Source organism: Grammomys surdaster, unplaced genomic scaffold, assembly GCF_004785775.1.
Source record: "Grammomys surdaster isolate TR1022 unplaced genomic scaffold, NIH_TR_1.0 224, whole genome shotgun sequence".
Classification (NCBI taxonomy): domain Eukaryota; kingdom Metazoa; phylum Chordata; class Mammalia; order Rodentia; family Muridae; genus Grammomys; species Grammomys surdaster.
In genome coordinates this window covers 2,899,420-2,922,504 of record NW_021604669.1, presented here as the reverse complement: position 1 = coordinate 2,922,504, position 23,085 = coordinate 2,899,420, and the positions used below count along the sequence as shown (strand labels likewise).

General features: G+C 42.9%; 1 protein-coding gene across 1 annotated transcript in view; it reads right to left on the bottom strand.

The window, feature by feature from the left end:
• Col22a1 (collagen type XXII alpha 1 chain) overlaps positions 1-23,085 on the bottom strand; it is a 236,740-nt gene that overhangs the window by 138,543 nt on the left and 75,112 nt on the right. Inside the window, exons 13-21 of the mRNA XM_028773262.1 lie at positions 18,211-18,264; positions 18,007-18,060; positions 16,932-16,985; positions 16,473-16,517; positions 10,357-10,410; positions 9,013-9,057; positions 3,693-3,737; positions 3,283-3,312; positions 2,983-3,036 (exon numbers count right to left, since the gene is read on the bottom strand). Of these exons, the coding sequence (XP_028629095.1) occupies positions 2,983-3,036; positions 3,283-3,312; positions 3,693-3,737; positions 9,013-9,057; positions 10,357-10,410; positions 16,473-16,517; positions 16,932-16,985; positions 18,007-18,060; positions 18,211-18,264 (435 nt within the window). The remainder of the gene's footprint in view (positions 1-2,982; positions 3,037-3,282; positions 3,313-3,692; positions 3,738-9,012; positions 9,058-10,356; positions 10,411-16,472; positions 16,518-16,931; positions 16,986-18,006; positions 18,061-18,210; positions 18,265-23,085) is intronic.

Genomic DNA, 23,085 nt, shown 5'->3' with positions numbered 1-23,085 from the left:
CCCTGTGATCAAATGTTGCATGACTCTTTGGTGACTAGTCTATATTTAGAGCTATGCTCTTTGCTTTCTATACCACCATGTAAGTAGTAAGGTGAATCCATCTGTGGCATAGTATGAATGGCATGCACAAATTCTCCTTCCACATAAGGAAGTGGCTTATGCCATGCATTGGTAAGATTACCAGAACTTGTTTCATCTTAGGGAAGGGAGAAATGTTGCCAGCATTCAGATGCAGAGTATCATGTACTATTCCCAGGATATATTTTCTTCTCCATGGGGTTGCTGAGGTTCACAAACTCAAAAGTTTTCTATTCTTCACCAAAGTCATTAAAGCCAGTTTCCCAGTTTTACTCAATTCAACGAATATTTAAACAGTAATAGATCTGTGGATGGGCTCTGAGGTAGGTGCCACTGGGGATTCAAAAGAAGGTAATGATGCAGAACACAGGTTGAACTCCATGTAGGCTTAGCAAATCTCCAAGAACACTGATTTGTACATCAGCCCGCCTAACCCTCACAGCATGATTATGTAATGAAATGATGACAATGATAATTTTCCAGTTAGAGATGAATCAGTTGAGTACTAGAGTTACTGGACGCTGTTAGCAAAGGTACAAATCTACATTTTAGAAAGATACCATAGGTTAGGTGGTCAAGGCCTTTGTCTTCTAATTGTGAGTGCCTTCCCATGGACACCCTGTTCTTTATCCATTCTAGTCATGTCCCACTGGAATATTCTCCTGAGTGTCCATTAGCAGGAACATCTCTCCACAATTACTCACTAAGTTCTCATCATGTATAAACCTTGTAGATTTCAATACAGGAAAAATATTGATCCTGGCCTTAGAAGTTTATGCCAAGTATAGCAATAAAATGACTTCTAATAGCATATTTCTATACCAGTTGATCAGAGCACTTTTCAACTTTCATCAGAGAAACTTCTTGCAATAGATGGGAGTTAACACAGAGATCCACAACTGGAGAAGACAGACTTTGTGGGCACTCAGTCTTAAAAGGGATGTCTTCATCAAATTCCTTCTCCCAAGACGTAGAGATCGATGTGGAGGCAGAGAAGATTATAAAAGCCAGAGATGGTGGAAAACTCCAAAGAAATAGTACCTTTCAGACACAACAGGACTGAGGCACACATGCACTCACAGAGACTGGCAGCATACAGAACACCTGCATGGGCTGAAACCAGATAAAATCCCAGCACTAAGAGAGGAAGTGGACACAAAGCTACACCTCCAACCAAGAGTCTATTTGCACTTAACACCTTCTGGGAAACACAAAATCAGTTTTTTCCCAATGCAATGTCACTGGGTATATCAACCATAATCCAGTGCAGGTCCCATGCTGAGGAGTACTCCTCAAACACAAAGAGGCTTCATGGATTTGAGCTTGAGTGTATGTGCTGAGGGTGTTTGTTTACTCTGTTTCTTTGTTTGTGTGGGTTTTGTTTCATTTTGATATTTTTTGCCATTAATGTTTAAAAACATTTTTTTTTGCTTGTCTGATTTTTTTTTTGTTTTTGTTTTTTGTTCTTTATTGAGAGAAAGAGAGAAAACAAAGTTAGATGAGTAGGAAGGGTCGGGAAAAGTTGCAGGAGGGAAAAGAACATGATCAAAATATACTGATAAAAACAAAGGTAATAAAAATGAAGGAAGAAGGTGAGAGAGAGAGAGAGAGAGAGAGAGAGAGAGAGAGAGAGAGAGAGAGAGAGAGGTAACTTTTAAAATACATTGTATAAAAAAAAATTAAAGAAGTTTAGTTCTAGAATGGTGTTCCCTTTTAACAAAGACTTTATCTGAGTGCTTAAGATAAGTGCTCAAGTCTAACCAAAGCAATTTCATTATCGACACCTTGTATTGCACAAAGTCTTACTCTTCAATGACAAGAGTGTACAGCACAGGAGACCATCTTCAGTACCTCGGACAGTTCTTCAACAGCAGTTCTTGCTCCAATGGAGAAGCTTAAGAAAATTTCAAGGCCCCCCCCACCTCAATACACTTCATGATGAAAAGCACCTAGGCTACATAGACAGACACCCAGTTCGATTTTTTGTTTTGCTTTATAATAGCTTTTTAAGCCAGCCAACTACCCTCAAACCAACTCCTTCACTGTGTCAGATAAGAATAGAAATTCATTGTTTTCCAATTGTGGATCTCCAGTATATATTTCCATACACACACAGACTAATTCTCTTAAAGATTATAGAAGATAGCAATTGTCCTAAAAGTTTTTGATATTAAATCGTTCTAATTACATTAAAATCAAACACTATCTAGGTTGCTTTAATTATCTACCTATCAGAGTATCCTAATAATGAACAGTGCCAAAAGCTTAGCATGAATCAATTTAGAGATGCAGTTGCTTCATTTCTCTCAATAAAATACAGTGATGTAAAAGATCAGAATCATGTTGCCTAGAAGTATAACTTTAACCTCCAGCCCTGAGAGAATTCACTACTTCAAATGACCCCTATAGAGTTCACTGCATTTTTATTAATTATCCTTAGAATCTGAATGTTCACCATAAACGATCACAGGGACCCTTCATCTCATCCTAGCAAATGGTTATTTTTCACATCATTAGGTTCTTAACGGACGCAGAAATTAATGGCTGTACGCACAGAGCCTCCACACAGTCAAAGCTAATTGGAGGGGTGGGGAAAGTATATATGCAGGAAGTGGTTCAATTGACATTTAAGTGCCTGATCTGAACAGAAACTGACACACCAAGAGTCCCTGATCATGGCCTGTTTGGGGCAAGGGGCTCTGAATGCAGGCTGCATGATATCTGTACTTGATTCTGTGCCAGCTGCCTAGAGTTCATTGTCCCATGAAGAATGGCGATAACCACAGCACCTACCCAAGTGATAGCATGGCTTCTGGAATAATTCTGTATTCAGCAACAGATAGACTATACATTTCTAGACTTACAAATATTAGGCACACCCACCATTAGGGAGTAGTGACTTACAGGTGCTCCTGGAGGTCCAGGTAGGCCTTGGTGACCTCTTGGTCCAGGGGCTCCCTGAAAAGACAAGCAAACAGGCATTAGTCACTATATTCCTTTCTACATGATCAGGGACACCACTGCCCATGACCCTTCACTGTCAAGAACTTACTTCCCAAACTCCCAGAAAGCACCAAAGGCATGCAGGCATTTGATTCCCCGGGTGGAAGTCAATTGGACATATCCCTGAGCCCAACCCCATAGCTGTGGCCTTTCTTCTGCTACAGCTTAAATCTCCCAAATGGAAAGACCCATTCCACATACCTGCTCGCCCTTCAGACCTTCTCTCTGCACCTGAGAGACAAACAGGATTAGCAAAGCTATCATCAATTTCCTCAACAGTAATAAGCCACCCTCAGTTCCATTTCAGGTATCCACTCCCGCATGCCACGATGCCATGGTTTCTGACTCTTCTCAAATATAATCCAATGATTGGATTGAATGCTGTTTTGTTAAAGGCTTTAACAGCATACATTAAGAACACACAATAGTGGGATTCATGGTGGCCTTTTCATGCATGGATGTAGTACCCTGATTCCTCCCTCAGCAACCACTAACTGCCTATAAACCCCTGTCATCAGATGAGTTCTTCTCTATGCTTAGAAGTCACTGCTCTTCCAATGACCCAATTCCATGACCTTATGAGTACATGGGCTCCACCAACAGTGACTCACCACAGAGCCTGGCACACCAGGGGGTCCAGCAGGCCCCACATCTCCCTGAAGAGAGACAGAAAGCACATTAATGGCTATTGTTACCACATTCCCCTTTTACCTTTTCCCTAGCTCTTGCTTACCCTGAGCACCAAGAAGATCTTCTCTATGTTCCATCACACATATCAGCAATATGCTTAGACATCCACCTACTTCACAATATTCTTGAAGAGCACCCAATTCTTATCTCATCATCCAGCCCATAGGCTACTGGAAAGCATGAGATTCTTTTATTTTCTCTTACCAATGTCCAGATCTAGCTAGCTGTTCTGTGAGATTTGTCATACCTACACACTGTCTTATAAATAGCACTGGACCACCTTTCTGGGGATACCAGATGTAGCAGGCTTTGTGTTAGATACAGAAACAGCAGCAATTTCTACCTTTGCAATGGCCCTTGTGCCAAGTTCATGGTTTAGCACATGGTCAACATTTTGTTAAACATCCTCCAAATGAGTAAAAAAAAAAATTTATATATATATATGCTGTGAGAATTTCAGTGCATTTTCATTGTCACCAGACAGAGTCATGTAGTCATGTTCCATGTCTTTCCTCCCTCGTATGCAGGTTACCTGGGCTACGTTGGCTCTTGTTCTATCCGGTTGCCTAGGCCATAAACTGCATGTTAGTTCTACATAAGACATATCTGTCAACTATGGCAATACAAAACCCTGGATTCCATGACTCCAGTGCCTGATAGCTAAGGCAAGGACACTGCATTTAGATAGCACCTCTAGCAGAAACACTTTTCTCTTACCTACATGTAGTAGGATATTTCTCCCACTACATTTTACAATAAGGCTTGGTAATTTGGGAAGAGCTAATATGGGAGAAGTGAAGAGAGAGAGAGGGAGAGGAAGAGGAGCGAGGAGATGAAGGAAGAGACAGGGGGAGAGATATAGCAGCATGGAGAACCACACATGGGTCCAGAACAGTCCTGAGTAACGATTTATATCATAAGGTTAGATATTGGGAAACAACTCTAATTGTGTGGGCAAACTGTTATTTGAACATTTCTAAATGTATAAAGCCTTTGGATAATAACTAAGGTTAGAGTCTCATTTCTACCTGGTACCGAGTGGATGGCAGATATTGTCTGGGGTTCAGCCAAGCTTTGTGGAGACAGTGTGGTAGATTGGCAGAGCCATCTCCCATGCTGGCGTCTTGTGAGTGCCAGGGTCGGTGCTTTGTCTAGTCAGAGCTGAGCAGCTGTGAGAGCATGCTGCTGTTCTTAGCCTCAGGCCTTGTCTAGTCCGGAACATGGCTGCCCAAGAAGAACAAGCCAGAGTGGGTGCCGCTGTTTTAAATATTATCATCAACACCTATAGCCCTGCTCAAGCAGTCCAAAGCATTACTGATTAAGTGAAAAATGAATGAATGAATGAATGAATGAATGAGACACTGAACAAAGATGAAAGCCTGCTAAATCTCAAGGCTAAGTAGAAATAACTAGTGACTCTGGGCATGTTTGCCACTGTCTACTGAATTTTGGAGTATGTTAAATTAATGAGGTACATGCCCTATCTGCTTCCCCTTTAGCCCTCCCTTTGAGTCCAAAACCAACTTAAGTACTTCTTTTCTGTCCAACCCCACCATATCCTATCTCTGTCTGAAAAAAGAAAAAAATCACCAGTACATCATCAAGTTTACTTCTAGCAACCCCAGTTGTTCTTTGATGTGTTTTTCATGTGCATGTTTGTGTACATGTGTGTGTATGCATGTGAGTACCAGAGGATAACATGGGGGGGGGTCCTTCTTCAATCAGGATTTATTGAGCCAAGATCTCTAGCTGATGCCAGGGTTACAGGCAGGGTACCACAACAGTCTATTTCTTCATTTCTACAGGGTTACAGTGCTTTATCCACTGAACATCTTCTCTGCCTCTCCAATTGCTCTTTTCTATGTCAAAAGGCTTGCATAAAACACAATGGGAAAACTGCAACTTTATAAGCAAATTTTAAATTTACATTAAAAAAAAACTAAAAGTACTTGAGTGACAGCTTCCCTTGCTGTCATTCATTTTTTTGTCTCTCACTATAATAATTGAGTTCTACCTAACAAGATCCTTTACTTTCTCTGAGTTACCACACATGGGACACATGCACACACACACACACACACATACACACACACACACACACACACACACACACATACACACACACACACCTGCATGCCCACATTGTACATTTAAAGCATTCTATAATCTGTCCAGGTACCTTTGTAACAAGTACTCATGAACATACATGTCCCATGTACTCAGGCACTAGCTCAAATAATTTTATCTGTATTTCTCTATGAATATTTAATGTCTCTGGGATGGTTTTATTCATTCTATACCTCCACATGCTTTATTAATACTTTGGTAACATATGATTGGTCAAGGCTTGTTGTTGTCAGGTTTTTCATGGCTGAGATGAAACACTACAACAAAAACAACTTGGGAAGACAATGATTTATCCTGCTTAATCTTCATACCACAAACTATTATCAAAAAAGAAATCAAGGCAAGTACTTAAGGAGTACAAGCAAGGAGGAGTACTTGTACTCATTTCTTATGGCTCACACAGCCTGCTTATGACACCCAGGACCACCACTCAGAGATTGGTACCACCCACTGTGAGCTGGTCCCTCTCATGTCAATCATGAAATGGCCCATAGGCATGTCCAGAGGCCAATCTTATAGAGGCATTTTCTCAATTGAGCTTCCCTTTTCCTAAATAACTAGCTTGTAGCAAGTTATCATAAAACTATAATATAGCACACACCTATACTATAATTTTGTGTGGATGTGCCACACACATATGGACAGGCAACATTACAGACAGCTGAATAATGAATCACTATGGCTCATTATGAGAAGGCATAGTTTGTCATTAGCATGACTAAACAAAAGCAATTGCAAATAACAGTCATGAAATAAATCAATACGTGTTTAATCACTTGCAGGTAATAATGAAATAAAATCTCTTGGTATACTCAATTTTTATTGAGCAAAATAATATCCTAGTATTCATCTGTAACAATTATGTAAACAGAACCAATAGTTATTGACCAGTTTCTAGTGGCCATGCCATTCTCCAAGGACCTAATACAGATGAAGTCTTTCTCTGAGTTAACAATTTTTTCTATCTTAGAGATGAAGAAACTAAAACATAGAAATATAAATTGTTCAAAAATTTAATAGTGAATATATTCAAATCCTTCCTAGAGTCATATTTTCAATGATATGAAACAATGTTATTTAAAAAAAAAAAACCTGATTTAGCTGCTGAGAAAACTAACTCCTAGGATGACCCCCATATTCTAGTATTGGTACACAATGCACAAATCTTTACAGTATAGTGGTCAATAAGTGCCTAATTGTAAGCACATAAGGAAGCCATTGTGATTTCCACATTGATGTTCTAAGAAGGGTTGTGGCATCTACTGGGTGTTTGTCATTTTTCTTTACTCAAGCCATGTTCTCCACTGTGAACAGCACTACGGAGAAGCCACATAGCCCAAAAGCACCAAAGAACTGGCCCCACCAATAACAGATCACATAAGCAACAAGGAATTAGAGTCTACAGCCCTAGGGCATGCTTGAAATAACCACAGCCCATATGAGGAGACCTCCTGAGCTGGGACAATATGTGTCCCTAGATTATTGCTCTGAAATATCACAAAATCTTGAAGGTTTTCTGATAAGCTACAGAGGTATGGAGTCATTTGTTGTATAGCAATGGATAACTGACATACTGGAAATGATCTCGTTCAGTTTTCAACACAGCCTAAGATGCTCTGACGTGTATTACTGTGTATCTTATGTGGTCGTGTGGATTTAATAAAATCTCGTGGGGTCATAGGCAAAATAATATTTTTTGGTCTCTGTCTCTTATCTGTAAAAAGAATGTGCCAATGGTCCCAATGGCTTCTTCAATAACTGTGAGGCAGCAAAGGTCTATAAAATCCTAGATTCTTTCTCTCTCATTATGAGATGACAGGCACCAGACCATGTGAACCTGGCTGATTTGTAATTATCTCTAGGAATGCCCCAAGTAATGTAGTGACCTGTGACATGGACCGTCCCCTTTGCATTTGCCTCGAGAAGCAATAACTCAGCATTTCCCCAAATATGAGAGGATAAACTAAATCTTCATATTCAACAGAAAGACTCAATACAAGCAACACAACACACACACACTCACACACTCACAACAGGCCTGCACAATAAGCATTATTCTTGGTCTTACTGACTTGAACAAGTAACTCATTTTAGGATTTTAGATCTCTGTAGGAGTGTATTAAAATCCTAATACTGGAATAATACAGCAATGCAAATCTCAATTGTAAAATAAGCCAGCAGGGGAGAAGAGTTAACTCAGCTAGAAATGAAGCCAAGGTGAGTGAGAGGGAAACATAGGTTCTCCAGCCTTGTCCCTTTGTGGAGGCTTTTGGCCCTAATTTCTATTGATTGACTCACTGCACACCATAGGTGCTTCTGCAAAGCTTTCAAGGAAATGTCTTCTTTTACTTTAACTGTTTGCAGGAAACCTGGCTGTCCCAAGAGGACCATCTGCTTCCTGCTAGAGTCACTCTGAGAAGCAGAGATGTAAGGTTGCTCTGATCCAACCACCCCCAGCCTCCCCATCCACCTCTATATGGGGCCCGCTGACTCATTTCTTCTAAATTCCTCTAGGGTTCAGTAAGAAGATCCTCTTGGGTCCTCCCCCAAGGCTATCTCATCATCCTTCCTGCTGTGAAACCAAACCCACACCCACTCCCTTCACTTCTGCTCTCTGACTGGAATGCTTGGCATTTATCTTCGACACTTCACATCCTGGAAAGAACCTTACTTGCAGCCCTTTTGGTTAAGATGCAAAATTCTAAGCACCACATTTATTAAACTAAGCCTTGCTGAAAGCACTCCAGTGTGAAGGGCCATGGCGACTAGTGATTTCAGAAATGACACAAAACATTTGTAAGACTGTTAGGAAGAGAGAAACAAATGAAGGAAAGAGTATAAAGAAGTACAAAGATGTTTTTACAATTATGGTTTTTACTTATTGGTAGCATTCCTGAGTTCAAACAGCATTCTAAATAACCAAAGATTTAAATATATCTGGAGATCATGTGGTTTTTCCATTTGGGATTTATTTTTAATGACCATTTATTCTTGAGGTTGGAAAACAATTCAAATGTGACAGGAAGACATGACTTGGGAGTTCCTGATGCCCTGTGAGCATCCTCTATGTGCCCCCTCTTCCCAGAGCTCATCCCCCAGGTTCTGCCTGCTTACCTTCTCTCCCTGCAGTCCTGCCACACCAGGAGGTCCAGGTCTTCCCTGGAGGAAAGAAAGGAAAGGTGCATTATGGCAGGCTCCAGGGATGTACAGAGATGAGTGTAGAAGTGGGGATGGGGCCTTCAGGAAGTGTAGCTTACACAGCTGGGTTCTCCTCAGGAGCCCAGGTTCCCTGATACCCTCTTCTGAGCTAGTTTCCTTTCCTATTAGGAAGTTCTTCCTTTGGAAGTCTAAATCCAGCATTGCCATGCTGCCATTTTTGGAATCACGCTGGCATTGCAACTGGACACCACAGTTGAGGGAACACACAAAGCCACATTTTGCATAAAGATGGGAGTGTCAGAGAGAGGACCTCACATAGGCAGAAGCGTGAAGAACCCAGATTTGCCTTGGGCCAGAGGGCAAAGGGCAGAGGGCAGAGGGCAGAGTGATGGATTCCTTTGGAAATGCTGGTCCCACATAGTCTCCAAATTTGAGAAGAGTCTGCCTATACTTAGGCCAGAACTAGAAAATTGCCATGGGGAAACTGATGACCAAAGAGGCAGCACATGAGATGTCAAAGGCATCTTTACAGGATGGTTCCTGCTGACAGAAAATAAGCATACCTGACAGCTACAAGGGAAGGAATTTACTCTTTATTCTCCTGTGTTATGCTCCTCAGGAAATGAAAGGACTTGCAGGAGAGCCAGACAAGCTGGGGCCACCCACCAGGAGACAGAATGCAAGGGGAATTTATGGTGATCCACAGCAGTGTGGCCATCTGTGCCTAGCACTTGCGCTTCCTTCTGTTTAGTGGAAGTCCAAGGAAGCCACCAGTCTGCACTTTCCAGTGTGGCCTTCCAGAGCCTCAGCCATAGATGCACTTTCTCATGAACAATCCTTGGGTCCATGACAGCGCAGTCAGGATTTCCTCATGGATTTCACAGTTCCATCTCCTTCGCCCATATCAATACATGCTACTATACACAGCCTTGTCTCCTTCATCTGCATCAACGTATCCTGCTAGGCTCAACTCATTCTATATGCTGAGCACTCTGCTTCTGATTTTCCCAGAGGTGTGAGGCAGGCACTATCCCTTCATGTTCACCATTCTGAGTATGTGCATCATCCAAGGGCTTTACACTATGACAATATATCTTATTACCCAAGCTACAGTGGATGCAAAGCAGTGGGATTGTTGGAATCCCTGTGGTGATGGAGTTCACAAAATCAACACAGCTGAGGTCCTTGGTCTTGCACTACTGTTGCTCCCACTGAATAGGAAAGAAGCTGAGGCTTGTACGGAGGTTTGCTCATTCTTGTGTCAAGGACCATGGCCCATCAGCCCCAGCACCCACCTACCTGCTCTCCAGTCTCTCCAGGCTTCCCAGGGAATCCATCCAAGCCTCGCTCCCCCTAGCAAAGAAGGAAAATGAAGAATGAACAAATAGTGACCAGGAGACAGTGACTCCCTATGGTCATTGTCACAGAAAGGAAGGGCAGCCTTCGGATCCGAATGCCTAAGCATGCTCAGATCCCCCCCCATCAGGCTCCCCCACATAGAGGAGAGCTAAGCACATCACACAGGACAGCTCTAGAATAGATGTTATTGGGACCGAAGTACAGAGGTGAAAGACCAGAGAAACTATAATTATATCTGTTTCCCTCTGTGACCAAGGGATGGCATACTCCCCTCATCACATGAATCTTTGTGTAAATAAAAGAAATAGATGCATGGTGTTTTTAGCAAAGTTGACAAAATGGCAGGTATACTGTGTGTGTTATCCACTCAATCAGCAAGTATGAGCATCCACCAGGCTCTCAGCCCTAGGAACAATTGACCTCTGGCCCACAGCAATAGCATCCAGCCATCTATCTAATCCCCATCCCATATGCTCACATTCATAGGCAGTTGATTTGAATCTCTTATTCCATGTAGTACCTTAGACAAGCATCCTCCTTGCAGTTTGTGGGAATAATAATTCCTCCTCTAAGACACGGATAAGTCATTGAGATATGTCATGCTTCTCTCTGCTGCATGCTAGCTTCCTTTAGCTGGAGTCCATGAAGTCAGTGTGCTCCGCATGACTAACCTGCTGTCTAGTATCCGCACCTGGAGTCACTACCAAGAAGGGATGTGAGGGCTCAGCTAAAAGAATAGAGACTCCAGTAGGGCTATTAGTGCTAATATTAGGTACCTCTTGGTATTCCTCAGCTGGTATAGCTTCCTTCTTTCCCATATCCACCTGCTTTTCCTTCTGCTGGCTGCCCAGTTCCCTTAGGGGTCAGCTTCAATTCACTTCCTTGACCTCTCCAACTAATGACATGCCTTATTCTGCTCCAAGATGCGCTCATTCTGCCCTGTCTCATCTCCTCTAAGTTGATTTGCATTTATTATTTTGTCTAAAGCTTGTCATTTTTTCCATACTATTCTGTCCCTCAGGCCCAACCTAGAACCTCATGGTACAGCTCCGGGTGATACTGAGTCACAGAAATACAAGAAAAATTACTCTAGACTCTTCAGTTTTCCTATGGCCTTATTTTCCGAATTGACTTTGTTTCTTTGTTTTGTTTCCCTAACACAGTTGCCTCCTTCCTTCCAGAACATGTGAGTGAAGATTGTTGTCAGTCACTGAACTGAGGAGCTCAACTACTTCTGTGACTCCAGAGCAAGTAGTAGAGCTTTCCCCAGGAGAAGACTGCTCTACTTCTATTCCCTCTGAGGACTGCTGGCTAACTGGGGGATGCTCCTCTCCCTGGGGGACAAACACTGATGCTTCTAGTCCATGTGTAATAGGAGATACTGCAGAACTGCCTAACAGAGCTTCGCAAGTGCTACCGCCCAGTTAATCACCTGCAGCTACCCCAGTGCCCTCCTCCCCAAACCCTATGGCTTGATCTCTGGGGTTGTGCCAGGAAGCTAGCTTTCTTACCTCATGACTTTTAATTTCCTTTCTTCTGCACTCAGGCAAATGAAACCACCTCAGGTGTTTTCTGTCTTCTAGAAATTATTTAGCATGTCTTGAACATTGATTTCAAGTACTATGTGGTAGGTAATTCATATAGAAAGCCTCCTTATCATAGGAAGCTCTGGCCATGGAGATAAGTGATGTCTGCATTTTCCTCTCTGCTCAAAGGTTCCAAATCTGTTATTATGCCTTATCTCCTTCCTGTCTCTTGCCATTTTGGCAGGCTTGAGCACAGGCAAATGAGAAAGCCAACACTCAGAGTCTAGAAGCAAAGTATCGTATCGAGCTGAGTATGTGAGAGTGGAAGCAATTCTGAGCATCCTAAACCTAAATCCTCGGCCTGTTTCCACTACCCCAATGCCTAGGTAGGGTTCCCAGAGCAACATGCTGGGTTCCCTCTTCATGACTAGGCTGTATGAGTTTTAAGAGTGTTAGTGTTCATGGGTCTCATTCCTACTCCATAGCTGGTATTATACCTGTATTCAAAGTCACAAGGATATAACCATGTGATAGAAACACTTAAAAAAAACAGAAACTCCTGAATTCCAGTTCAGAATACTCTCCCTGATAAATGCCACCTGGCTAAGTTCTACCTCAAAGCAGAAGAATCTATGTTCCAAGTCCTCCATCACTTGTGTCTTAATATCTGAAGACCAAATTGAGTACTCAAAGTTGAGAGCCCAGAGTTCTCTCAGATATAGCTCAAACAGGACAGAGTAAATATGGGGCAGACTTACTGGACACTTGGACCTTGTCTGCTCAGTAGCCTGCAACCGATGCACCAGGCAGCAAGTAGGAATGCAGATGGGGGAGCAGAGATGAGCAAAAGACACTGAGAACACAGATGAGAGAAGCAGGGAGTAGCTGACAGAAAAGCCAGGCACTGAGGTTGAGAGCAAGTCAAAGAAAAGAAAGAAATGGGAGTGGGAGGAAGGAATACAGAGACACAGGGTCAGGGAGAAAAAGACAACAGCAAAAGAGCTTAGGAGAGGATCACAGAGACAAAGAGAAAGACTGAGGGCTGAGCCAAAGAAACGTAGAGACATACAGAACATACACAGATGAGAGACAGACAAGACACAGGGCAGTGAAAGAAATACCGGTAAAGAGACAGATGGAGAACGAAGAGAGAAGAACAAAGGAGGAAGAAAGAGACCCCAAACACAGAGTAGAGAGGCTGAGACAGAAAGCTAGGCTATATAAAAGAATGGGAAGGAGGGAAGGGGGAAGAGAGGGGGGAAATGGGGTGAAGGGAAAAGAGACAGACAGGTGAGACAAACAGGAATAGCAAGGGACTGAGACAATAACAAGTTGAGAAAGAGAAACTAGAGAAAGGAAGGAGGAGGAGGCAGGAGGAAAGCAGAGAGAAAGAGAAAAAGAGGGTGTGACAGAGATAGAGAGACAGAGAGACAGAGAGACAGAGCACAGCACATAGAACCATGTCTGAAGTTGAGATGCTGAGGGAATACCAGCTGGGATGCCAGCAGAGCTAAGGCAGAAGAAGGCAGTGGGGTAGGCTGAGACCACACACCACCAAAGGCTTTCTACCCCACTCCCTGCTGAACTCCAGACACTACACTGCACTGCACTGTAACCAAGAATGGATATCCCTGGGAAAGACGAAGGAATCCAGGTTCTGGGTGAACTGGATGGAGTGTGCCTCACAAATCAAATCCAGGCCCTGCTTCCCACTCTCACAATACTGTGTTGAACTCACATCAAGCACCGAGGGTCTCTGTGACTCTGTTTCCCTACCCACAAATGGGAAGCAAGTGATTTCTCTGGTTCTGTGAAAATTAGTGCTTTTAATATAGCATGATCAGAACAATGGCAGTAGGGATACACTAAACATCAGTTAAGCAAAATGCAAATGCACTCCATGGAATGAGGCAGCCAGGAGCCACCCAGTGTGGCCACACAGAGGGAGCAGCATAGGACAGCAAAGCCAGGGAATGTGGAGCTCCAAGATCTAATGCTGGGTCTGCCCTACAGCTGTCTCAATCTCTAGGCTCAGTTCTCTCCTTATGTGGAGATAAATAACATATGAAAATGAAATAATGCAGTTGCATTATAAAAACACTAACTGGCATACCCAACCTGTTCTCAGGGACCACATACAGCAAGGATAGTTCTTAGTTCAGTTCAGCACAAAATTGCAAACTTACTTAAAATGTGTAAGAGTCTCAGCAGCGTGTTTGTTTGTTTGTTTGTTTATTATGTATTTGTAGCTCAATCACATCATTCTTGAGCCTGGACTTTGTAGACAACAATACAGTGGTGTAACGCAAATAGGGACGTGCCTGTGTGGTCTCTATTTCCCATATCCTTAATTCAGTAGGGAATCTGTGTTTTAATCCGCTGAAATGAAAACCAACCCACTAAAGCATGTCATGAATATACAATGAACCACTCATGAAGGAAAAGTAGTGAAGGAAACTCAGCCTCAGAAACCAAATGGAGCAAGCTGGCTAGATGACTTCCCAGAGATGATGTGAGGTTCCCAGTCATAGTCTAAGTCTGCAAAGTCTATGGACCCTGAAGAAGTCCACTGGCTGCCATTCCCCATGTCTGACAGCAGAGGGGACAATCATCCTATTCATAGAGGAATGGCCTCAGCCACTCCCATCCTGGCTTATTGAGCTCAATAAACTAACACATATATAGTCATTAGAACTTGAGATCTGGAAAGTTAAAACCTCATCCAAAGTCTCAGGCTCACAGATAGATATACCACAGCCCAGATCATATGGTTCTAAGGCTGGGACGTGACTCATTTCACCAGACCTACCTCACCTTGAGCCGTCCTGCAAGAGTAGAACATCTGTAGCATCTCAGAAGCTCAGTTTCCATAGCCACGTACAATTGTCTGGACAAACACTTTAGTGGGCTTGCTCCCCTCTGTGCTTTGGTAGATATATTTTACAGATTGCTAATCTTCCCATACCCAGTAGCCTGAACAATCTACATCTCTGTCCCTTGTACTACAGGATCTTCAGTTGTCTCCTCAGACACGTGACAATCTCAAAAGGAAGGTCTATCTCCCAATTATGGAGAACACACACTCTTAGGGATCTCAGTTACCAGTGACAGAGGGACCTTGGGTTCACAGCCAACGCATGCTGGGATGAAGTCTAGCAGATGGAAGGACCTGTCTTTCAAGAGAAGATGGAAACTTCCCTCCTGCTGATGTAAGAAATTAGAGTGGCTCTTGAGAGCATAAGCTATTTTAAGCATACATCAAACATAAGAACTGGAAAGGAGTCTAATTCAACATGTTTAAAGTTAGGAAATGGAAATTCAGAGAAGAAGCCAGCTAGATCCAAGCCACTCTGTGTGGCAGCCAGAATGACAGAAGCCATGTTATTCTTATTTTCAGATTATCTGGTTCTAGGCATAAGGGCTCTGACAATTCCTGCAGAAAACTCTTCCAGCTGATGAACATGTTCAGTAAAATAACACGTACAAAAATAACACAAAGAAGTCAGTAGCCTTCAGGTTGGAGAGGTAACTCAGCACTTAAGAGCATTGGCTACTCTTGCAGAAGATCCAACTTTGCTTCCCAGGACCCACATGGTAGTTCACAATGGTTTGTAACTCCAGTTCCAAGGATTGGACCCCTTTTCTGGATTCTACAGGCACTGGACAACCACACGGTGCACTACATACATGCAAGCAGACACCCATAAAATAAAAATGACATAAAGGACATAGGTAAGCACATTTTAGGCAAGTGGAATGTGTTAGGTACCTATGAGAAAGTTAACAGGATTACACCAGCATCTAGGCTGTAGCTATAACAGGATGGGGATGTTAAAAAGTAATTTTCACTACATTCCATGTGTACTGAAATCAAACTATAGTACTTAATGAAAACATCCCACGCAGGACTGAAGAAACATATGCTGTAGGAAAAGAGAGTGGGATGCAGCCTACCGGTGTCAGGCTCCTCATGAGGGAAGGAAGCAAGACCCAGCTCTAAAAAACCCTTGTCCATGTCTTAAAAAGCTGAAGTATGGGTCAAGGAGGAGGACTAAGAGCTATCACCAGCCACTATGTGAGGAGTGAGATCCAGTATGTTCCAAGCCACTCTGCATGGCAGCCAAGATGGCAGAAGCCATGGCTGCAGCCTTTGACTTCCAGAGGAACTCTAAACAGACCTGACATACAGATGGAAGAAGCAAATGAGAGCTAAGGGAAGCTGTGAGTCCCTGGCACCAACTAGGTCTTCTGAGCTCTAATCCAAGGATCTTTGGCCTGGAAATGCTGACCTCTCCCTGGGCAAGAAGACTGAAGGCCATAGCGCCAAGTTTCTGGCCTTCTATACAGTTTCTTTTCAGGGTATAAGATGAGCTAACACATGCACACCTGCCATGCACATGTGCACATATAAACACAGAACACAGACACATACATGTACATATGCCTACACTGAGTAAAGAGGTCCCAGTATTCTCCTCTCTCTCTTTTCCATGGAAGTGGTACTAATTGACCAGTATAGATTATAAATACCTTTTCTCCTGGAGGTCCCCTTTCACCTTGTTCTCCTCGAAGACCCTGGGAGAATAAAGAGCAGTGACATACCTGCATGTGACTCATCTCTTTAAACAAAGGACACCTTGACAGCTGTATGATGTGGGGGCTGGGGCTTCTCTAAACTCCACCTTCCTTCCAGGAGTGGATTACTGTGCACTTGGGTAAAAATGGCTTATACCAACCATCTGACACTCCCAGGTTCTATCTTGTTTCATTAGGGAAAGGGACCCCAGGAATGTGTATTTAAACTTCTTTCCCTGGTGAGTACCACACAGCATTTAAGAATTTCTATTCTAAGAGAAACTAAGTTTTCCTTAAGCATCCAACCACCAAGTGCTTATTGCATTGGTTAAGGTGAAAGACTGTCTGGAGAGCCAGCTCCTGACACCTGTAGAGTGGGACAGAGCCACCTCCCAGACAAGTATCTTTACTTACTGGAGCTCCAACTTGTCCAGCAGGTCCTGGTAGTCCAGGTGGTCCCTGGGGCCCCTACAGAAGAGAGTCCACAAAGAAGGATGGGATGAAAAAAAAATGAAAAGATAAGAGCTTCTCAGCCAATGTTCTTTCAGAAGGACATGGTTCTACCTAGGATACATGTGCCACCCACAATGCCCATACAAGGGGTTCCCGGTCCCTGCTTCCTGACCTCTACCACATCACCCATGGCTGGTCCTTCTATCTGATACCAGGTGAAGCCATACTCACAGCCAGGCCTCGGAGCCATTATGAACCTACATGTGACCATCCCACCTCCACTTGCCCCAAGTCCCTCCACCTTCTCATGATCTGACCCAGACAGACTAGTGGCTTCAGAATCTGTGCAACTGATTGCTGTGCCTAATATTTTCAAGTTGCCACATGGCTTGTGCAGCCTGGGGAAGTCCTGACAAACAGCCTCAGAATTCTGAGCACAGTCTGGCTGACTGGAAACTTCCAGGCAGAGGACAGTACATTTGTAGGTATCTATTAGAAATCTGCTAGAATAAAAAAAAATGAAATTTTAATCATATCACACAGAGAGACAGAAAGATCAGAGAGAGAGAGAGAGAGAGAGAGAGAGAGAGAGAGAACACACACACACGGATATACATATCACACACATATACACACAACACAACACAACACAGAGAGAGAGACACCACACACAAACACACAGTCACACACCTACATGTTTTAGTGCCTCAGTGATATAAATTGAAAATGGACAATGAGAAAGGATGCCTGGGCCATCCATTTCAATGGCATCCTGGCTAACAGGCACCAATGGAAGAGGATGACCCCTCAAGTCTCTATTGCTATAGAGAATAATAATTTTTCAACTGTATGGTCCACTGTTGTAAGGATGTAGGAAGAATTATATATGTGTGGACATTTGCCCAAATGTATGAAGGTGCATGAGAAGTAGGAAGAAACCCATCCAAGCATCTCATCAATGCCTAAAGCAACTGGTTTTGCACCCCCAAGAACTGCCTGTACCCTGAGAATAGAAGCAGCTCCCAGAAATACTTACCCGCATGCCTACTTCTCCAGGCAGCCCCGGCTCGCCCAACTCTCCTGGCTCCCCCTGCACAAAATCAACACATGGTCACAGACAGGATAATGCATACCAAAGTGGCTACAACATACCTAGGTGTCCATTCCCCATAGCTCAGAACTCATCAGAAGTGAGATGACTACCAGAGATGAATTGCTGAGTAGTGACAACAGAACTTACTCTCATGCCTTTACTCCCATCTCTTCCAGGGGGCCCAGGTGGGCCCAGGGATCCCTAGAAGGAGAGAAAGAGAATACCAATTACAGTGGCATATTAGAGGAAGCATTACTCAGGGGGAAGGGGCTGGACCAGGAAAACAGGTTCTCTTTACCACTAGTGTTCCTGTAGCTGCAAGTAAACTCTGCCGACAATAGTTCTCCATGCCAGGTTTGTCTATAACACCTTTTCATAAGCATATGAAGATACAGCAGTGACACAGAGCACACAGGAAATGGGCAACAGCTCCTGGGATCCCCATCAACAAAATGGGAGAGAAAACACCATATTTGTTCTCCCAGGGCTAGGAAGGACTAATTGCTTCAGGTAGCGGTGAGTCCTGAAGCATTGGCTGAATGAAAATGATTAGCTACAGATCTTTCCAGTAAGAACCAGCAGTGTAAAATCATAACAATTGTGATTGCTTAAAGGAACAATGAAGATTCTGCAACCCTGGGTTCACCATAATTGTATGTTTACTGTGAGCTCAGAACTAGGTGCTCTGCAGGCATCGCCACAACCAACATTAATCTGTGTCTCACTTAGCTTGTGAAACAAACGCACAGGAAGGTGAGGCTCTGCTCAAAGCCACAGTATGTACTGTGGAAAGCTTGACTCAGCCCCAGAGAACGCCCTTTCACTTATGCCACAGCATCTGCACACACATCAGCCCTGCAGCTGCTTCACGATCCTACAGACCAAATGTTATTATCTCCACTCCTTCTGTACTCATCAGAGCATAGAGTGGCCTCTCAAGACCATCCAGAAATCCAGGAGGCAATATGAGAAAGGTTGGAAGAATCAATTCTTGAATAGACCATAGCTCTTCCTCTCCAAAGACCATGTCTTCCTCCTCAGCAAATCTCACTGCACTAGAAATATTGCAGTCTCTTTACAATATGGAGGTAGACTCTCAGTACAAGGCCAAGAGGCTGAAACCATGGTCAAGATAGGGAGAGATCAAAACTTCTTTTGTTTCACCTGTCTCCAAGGCACATGCCCAAAATCACCTTCGTTGTCCTTCCATTGGAAGTACCCCAGCCTTCTTAACTCTATATCTTTCTGGTCTATAATTAAGTCTAAGGTTTTCCGAAAGAGAAAGTTCACAAAAAAGTAAGTACATCCTCTGAGAAATTTCCCTCCAGGGTGCTTCACTCAGATGAGATCTATCTGGGCACTAAGTGGAGAGTTTATCCAACACACTAGTTACCCACTTGAAATAGCACGTTCTTTGAAAGGCCAGTCTGTCTTCTGGCTCCTACAGGTTTGGATATTCTGTAGCTGAAAGCAGGGAGGAGGTGTCAGATGGGCTCCTGCTTTGGGAATAAATGTGAGGACAGCAGGGCACAGCTGGTTCAAGGGGCGTCTAATAAAGGGAGTCGGGGGTGGAGGGAGACCAATGACAATGCCAAAGAGAACTCTGAAGAGTTCCGGAACCTCTGCCTGTCCTCATGGTTGTCACTTTTCTAGCTTGTTGGTTCTAGCACAGAGACAAGCAGAGGAGGTGCTTATGAGTCTGACCCTAAAACTCTTGAGAGAGGAAAACAAGAGGACATTCCCAGTGTCATGATATGGAACAAGGGCTATGCAGATATTCTCTGGGCATTAATCCTTTGGAGAGCCCTTTGGCTTTTAAGGGAAGGTTACGACCGACCCCTGTTCCAAAACATGCAGCCCATACCAGCAAAGTGAACAGTCCAGTGTGGAGGAAAGAGAATAGTCTCAAGAACTAGCAAACTTCAGCTTTAAGCTGAAGTTTATTTTACCCACAGTTAAGTCTTGATGGCCTAAGGCAAAGCTAGTGACAGGCTCTGATGTGTCTATCTATGGGGAACTATACCTAGCTTGGAATGCTGGATTGTCCAAGGACATGGATAACTTGGTGATTAAGTTTCTGATGAGGAACACAACTGGCCACATAATGGTTTGACATAAGTACAAGCTACTCATCCTTACACAACAAACACTGAAGGATTGTTTTCTAACTCAGACATGTAACAGTTCCCCACCACAATGTGTATGTGTGAGTTATACATTTTTTTCAAATTAAAGTTTATCATTTTTTCCCTTCCTTTTCATTTCTCCAACCCCTCTCATGTACCCCACTTCATTCTCTCTCTCAAATTTACGGACTCTGTTCTTTTGCTACCTAAGTGTGTGTATGTACTCTGTGTGTGTGTGTGTGTGTGTGTGTGTGTGTGTGTGTGTGTGTGTGTTATCCTAAACACATGCTCAGTCTATACAAGGCTTCTTGCATGTATATGATTTCAGGGATGATCATTTGATATTGGATAACCAATCAGGAGCCTCTTCTCTGGGAAAGACAATTTCTCCCACTCTCGTCATTTCTTAGTTGCCTATAGTTCTTTGTTTAAGGTTGGGACCCTATAAGATCTCCTCCTTCCACATGTTAGCATATCTACTGGTGGTGTCCTTGTTTAGGTCTTGTTTAGGCAGCTATGACTTTGTGGGTGTAGACCCTCTGACATTTCTAGGAGATGCCATCTCACACAAATTTCCTGTACCTCTGGCTCATAGAATCTTTCTATGCTCTCTTCCTCAATGATCTCTAAGCCTTGGGTACAGAAGCTGTGTTACAGATGTACCATTTAGGATTGGATAGCACTAAATCACCTCTCTGTGCTGTAATCAGTTGTGATCTACTGTAATGATCTCTGTCTGGCTAGACTCTGGTGCAAGATGTGTGTGCTCTAGCTGGGCTGAGGTAGGATGTGATGTATGAAAGGCCTACAGGTTGGAAGGGATATGGCTGCATTATATTTATATCATTAAGAGAACCAAGTCAAAAAAAAAAAAAACCAAAAACCAAACAAACAAACAAACTTACCTAGCCTGAGCAATTTCCATCCTGAATTTGTTACTATGAGCTATATCTTTGATGTACTAGGACCCTGTAATCTGACACCACAAAACACTGCCTTGCCCTCACAGTATGCCTTCCAAAATGGTCCAAGTAGATTAATCTACAGCTAAACTGAGGGAGGGTCTTTGAACAGAGAAACTCACAACCTAAGCCAACCTGTTATGTGCCATGAAGATTATCACTGAACTCTGAGCCCCAGTCTCCTTGTTTGTAAGATTGCTTCACGCTGCTTACAGATGGAAAATGAGTATGCATGTGTTTTACATAATATAAAATATTATAGAAGCCATGGGTATACCTCAGTGGTAGAGCACTTGCCTGACATGTGAAAAGTCATTACCAGCATCAAAAGATCTACCATCTATGTATCTATGTGTGTATCTATGTATCTATCTGTCTGTCTATCTTTCTATCTGTCTATCTATCTGTCTGATAGTCTATCCCCTATTGAAAACTAACAATGTTTCCTTCCCCATGTTTAGCAAGCTTACTCACTAAGAATGTGAAGGCAAGAGGTCTGAGAGTTAAAGTCATCTGGGCTATACGATGAGACCCTACAATAAAACAAAGTAAAACTATAAAACAAAATCATCCCTACCATAACCACATAGTGAATCAGCAAAGAGTGGAGAAAAGAAAGGAGGTTTCCCTGGACTTTGTAAGGTTGGTCAGCCTGGGAAGAGTCCCAAAGGAAATGTCTATAAAAACGTTTCAAAAGACAAACCAAAGCAGTCAGGTAGGGAAAGGACAAAGAAGGTAGAGCAAGGTCTGAACTTTTACACATTCTCTGTGGTCTGCTAGCTTAGTGGAGCAACACAATCCCTCCCAAAGTCTGCCTGTTGTAGTTCCGATGTTGAAACCTAACACTCATGCAGCAGTATTCACAGTCCAGACCCATAGCGGGTAGGACTAGTGCCCTCACAAAATAAGTTCAAGGGAATTGGCTGACCTCTTCTGCCATGTTAGGACACAGCCATAAGCTGTCAGTTATGAACAACACATCCTTCAGGCATTGCCATTTTGCTTTTCCCAGCCTTAACACAGTGGTCAATACACTTCTGTGTGTAAGAATTATCTATTTATTGTTGACGGATGCTGTGATAAGAAAAATAATTTTTTTTAGAAGTATAGCCATCAGTAGATTTCCCATTCTCCAGTGGACAATGTCATACCTATGAGTAGTACTAATGAGATTCAGTGGGAAAGAAAGAAAGAAAGAAAGGAAGGAAGGAAGGAAGGAAGGAAGGAAGGAAGGAAGGAAGAAAGAAAGAAAGAAAGAAAGAAAGAAAGAAAGAAAGAAAGAAAGAGAAGTAAGTAAGGGTAGGAGGAAAATGTGATATGACAGGAGGGTCCTGGGAGGAGTATGTACATACAATGTATGATCAACATTGTATACATATATAAAATTTTCAGAGAACAAATTAAAATTTACCCCATCCTTGGTTTTGGGCTTTATCAGCAACACTGAACTAAAATATGTTTCCTATGTCTTGACTCTATTTACTGCAAAAAAAAAAAAAAAAAAAAAAAAAAAAAAAAAAGCATGATACAAGGGGGAATCTGATTCTGGCCCAAGAGTGGCCAGGTAACGCTTTCAAGACAGGAAAGTTCAAACCAAGCAAGGTGGTACTGACATTTGGGGTGGGTTTTCTAAGCCTGCACATGTCACTCATAAAAAGGAAATCATCACTTTGTTTGAAAAATTGTGAAGCCGGGCAGTGATGGCACACGCCTTTAATCCCAGCACTTGGGAGGCAGAGGCAGGTGGATTTCTGAGTTCGATGCCAGCCTGGTCTACAGAGTGAGTTCCAGGACAGCCAGGGCTACACAGAGAAACTCTGTCTTGAAAAACCAAAAAAAAAAAAAAAATTTGTGAATAGATAGCATGCATGCAAGAAGACAACCAAGGCTGCTAGGAAAGAGATTTCCCCAATTTCATGCTTAAAATTCTAACT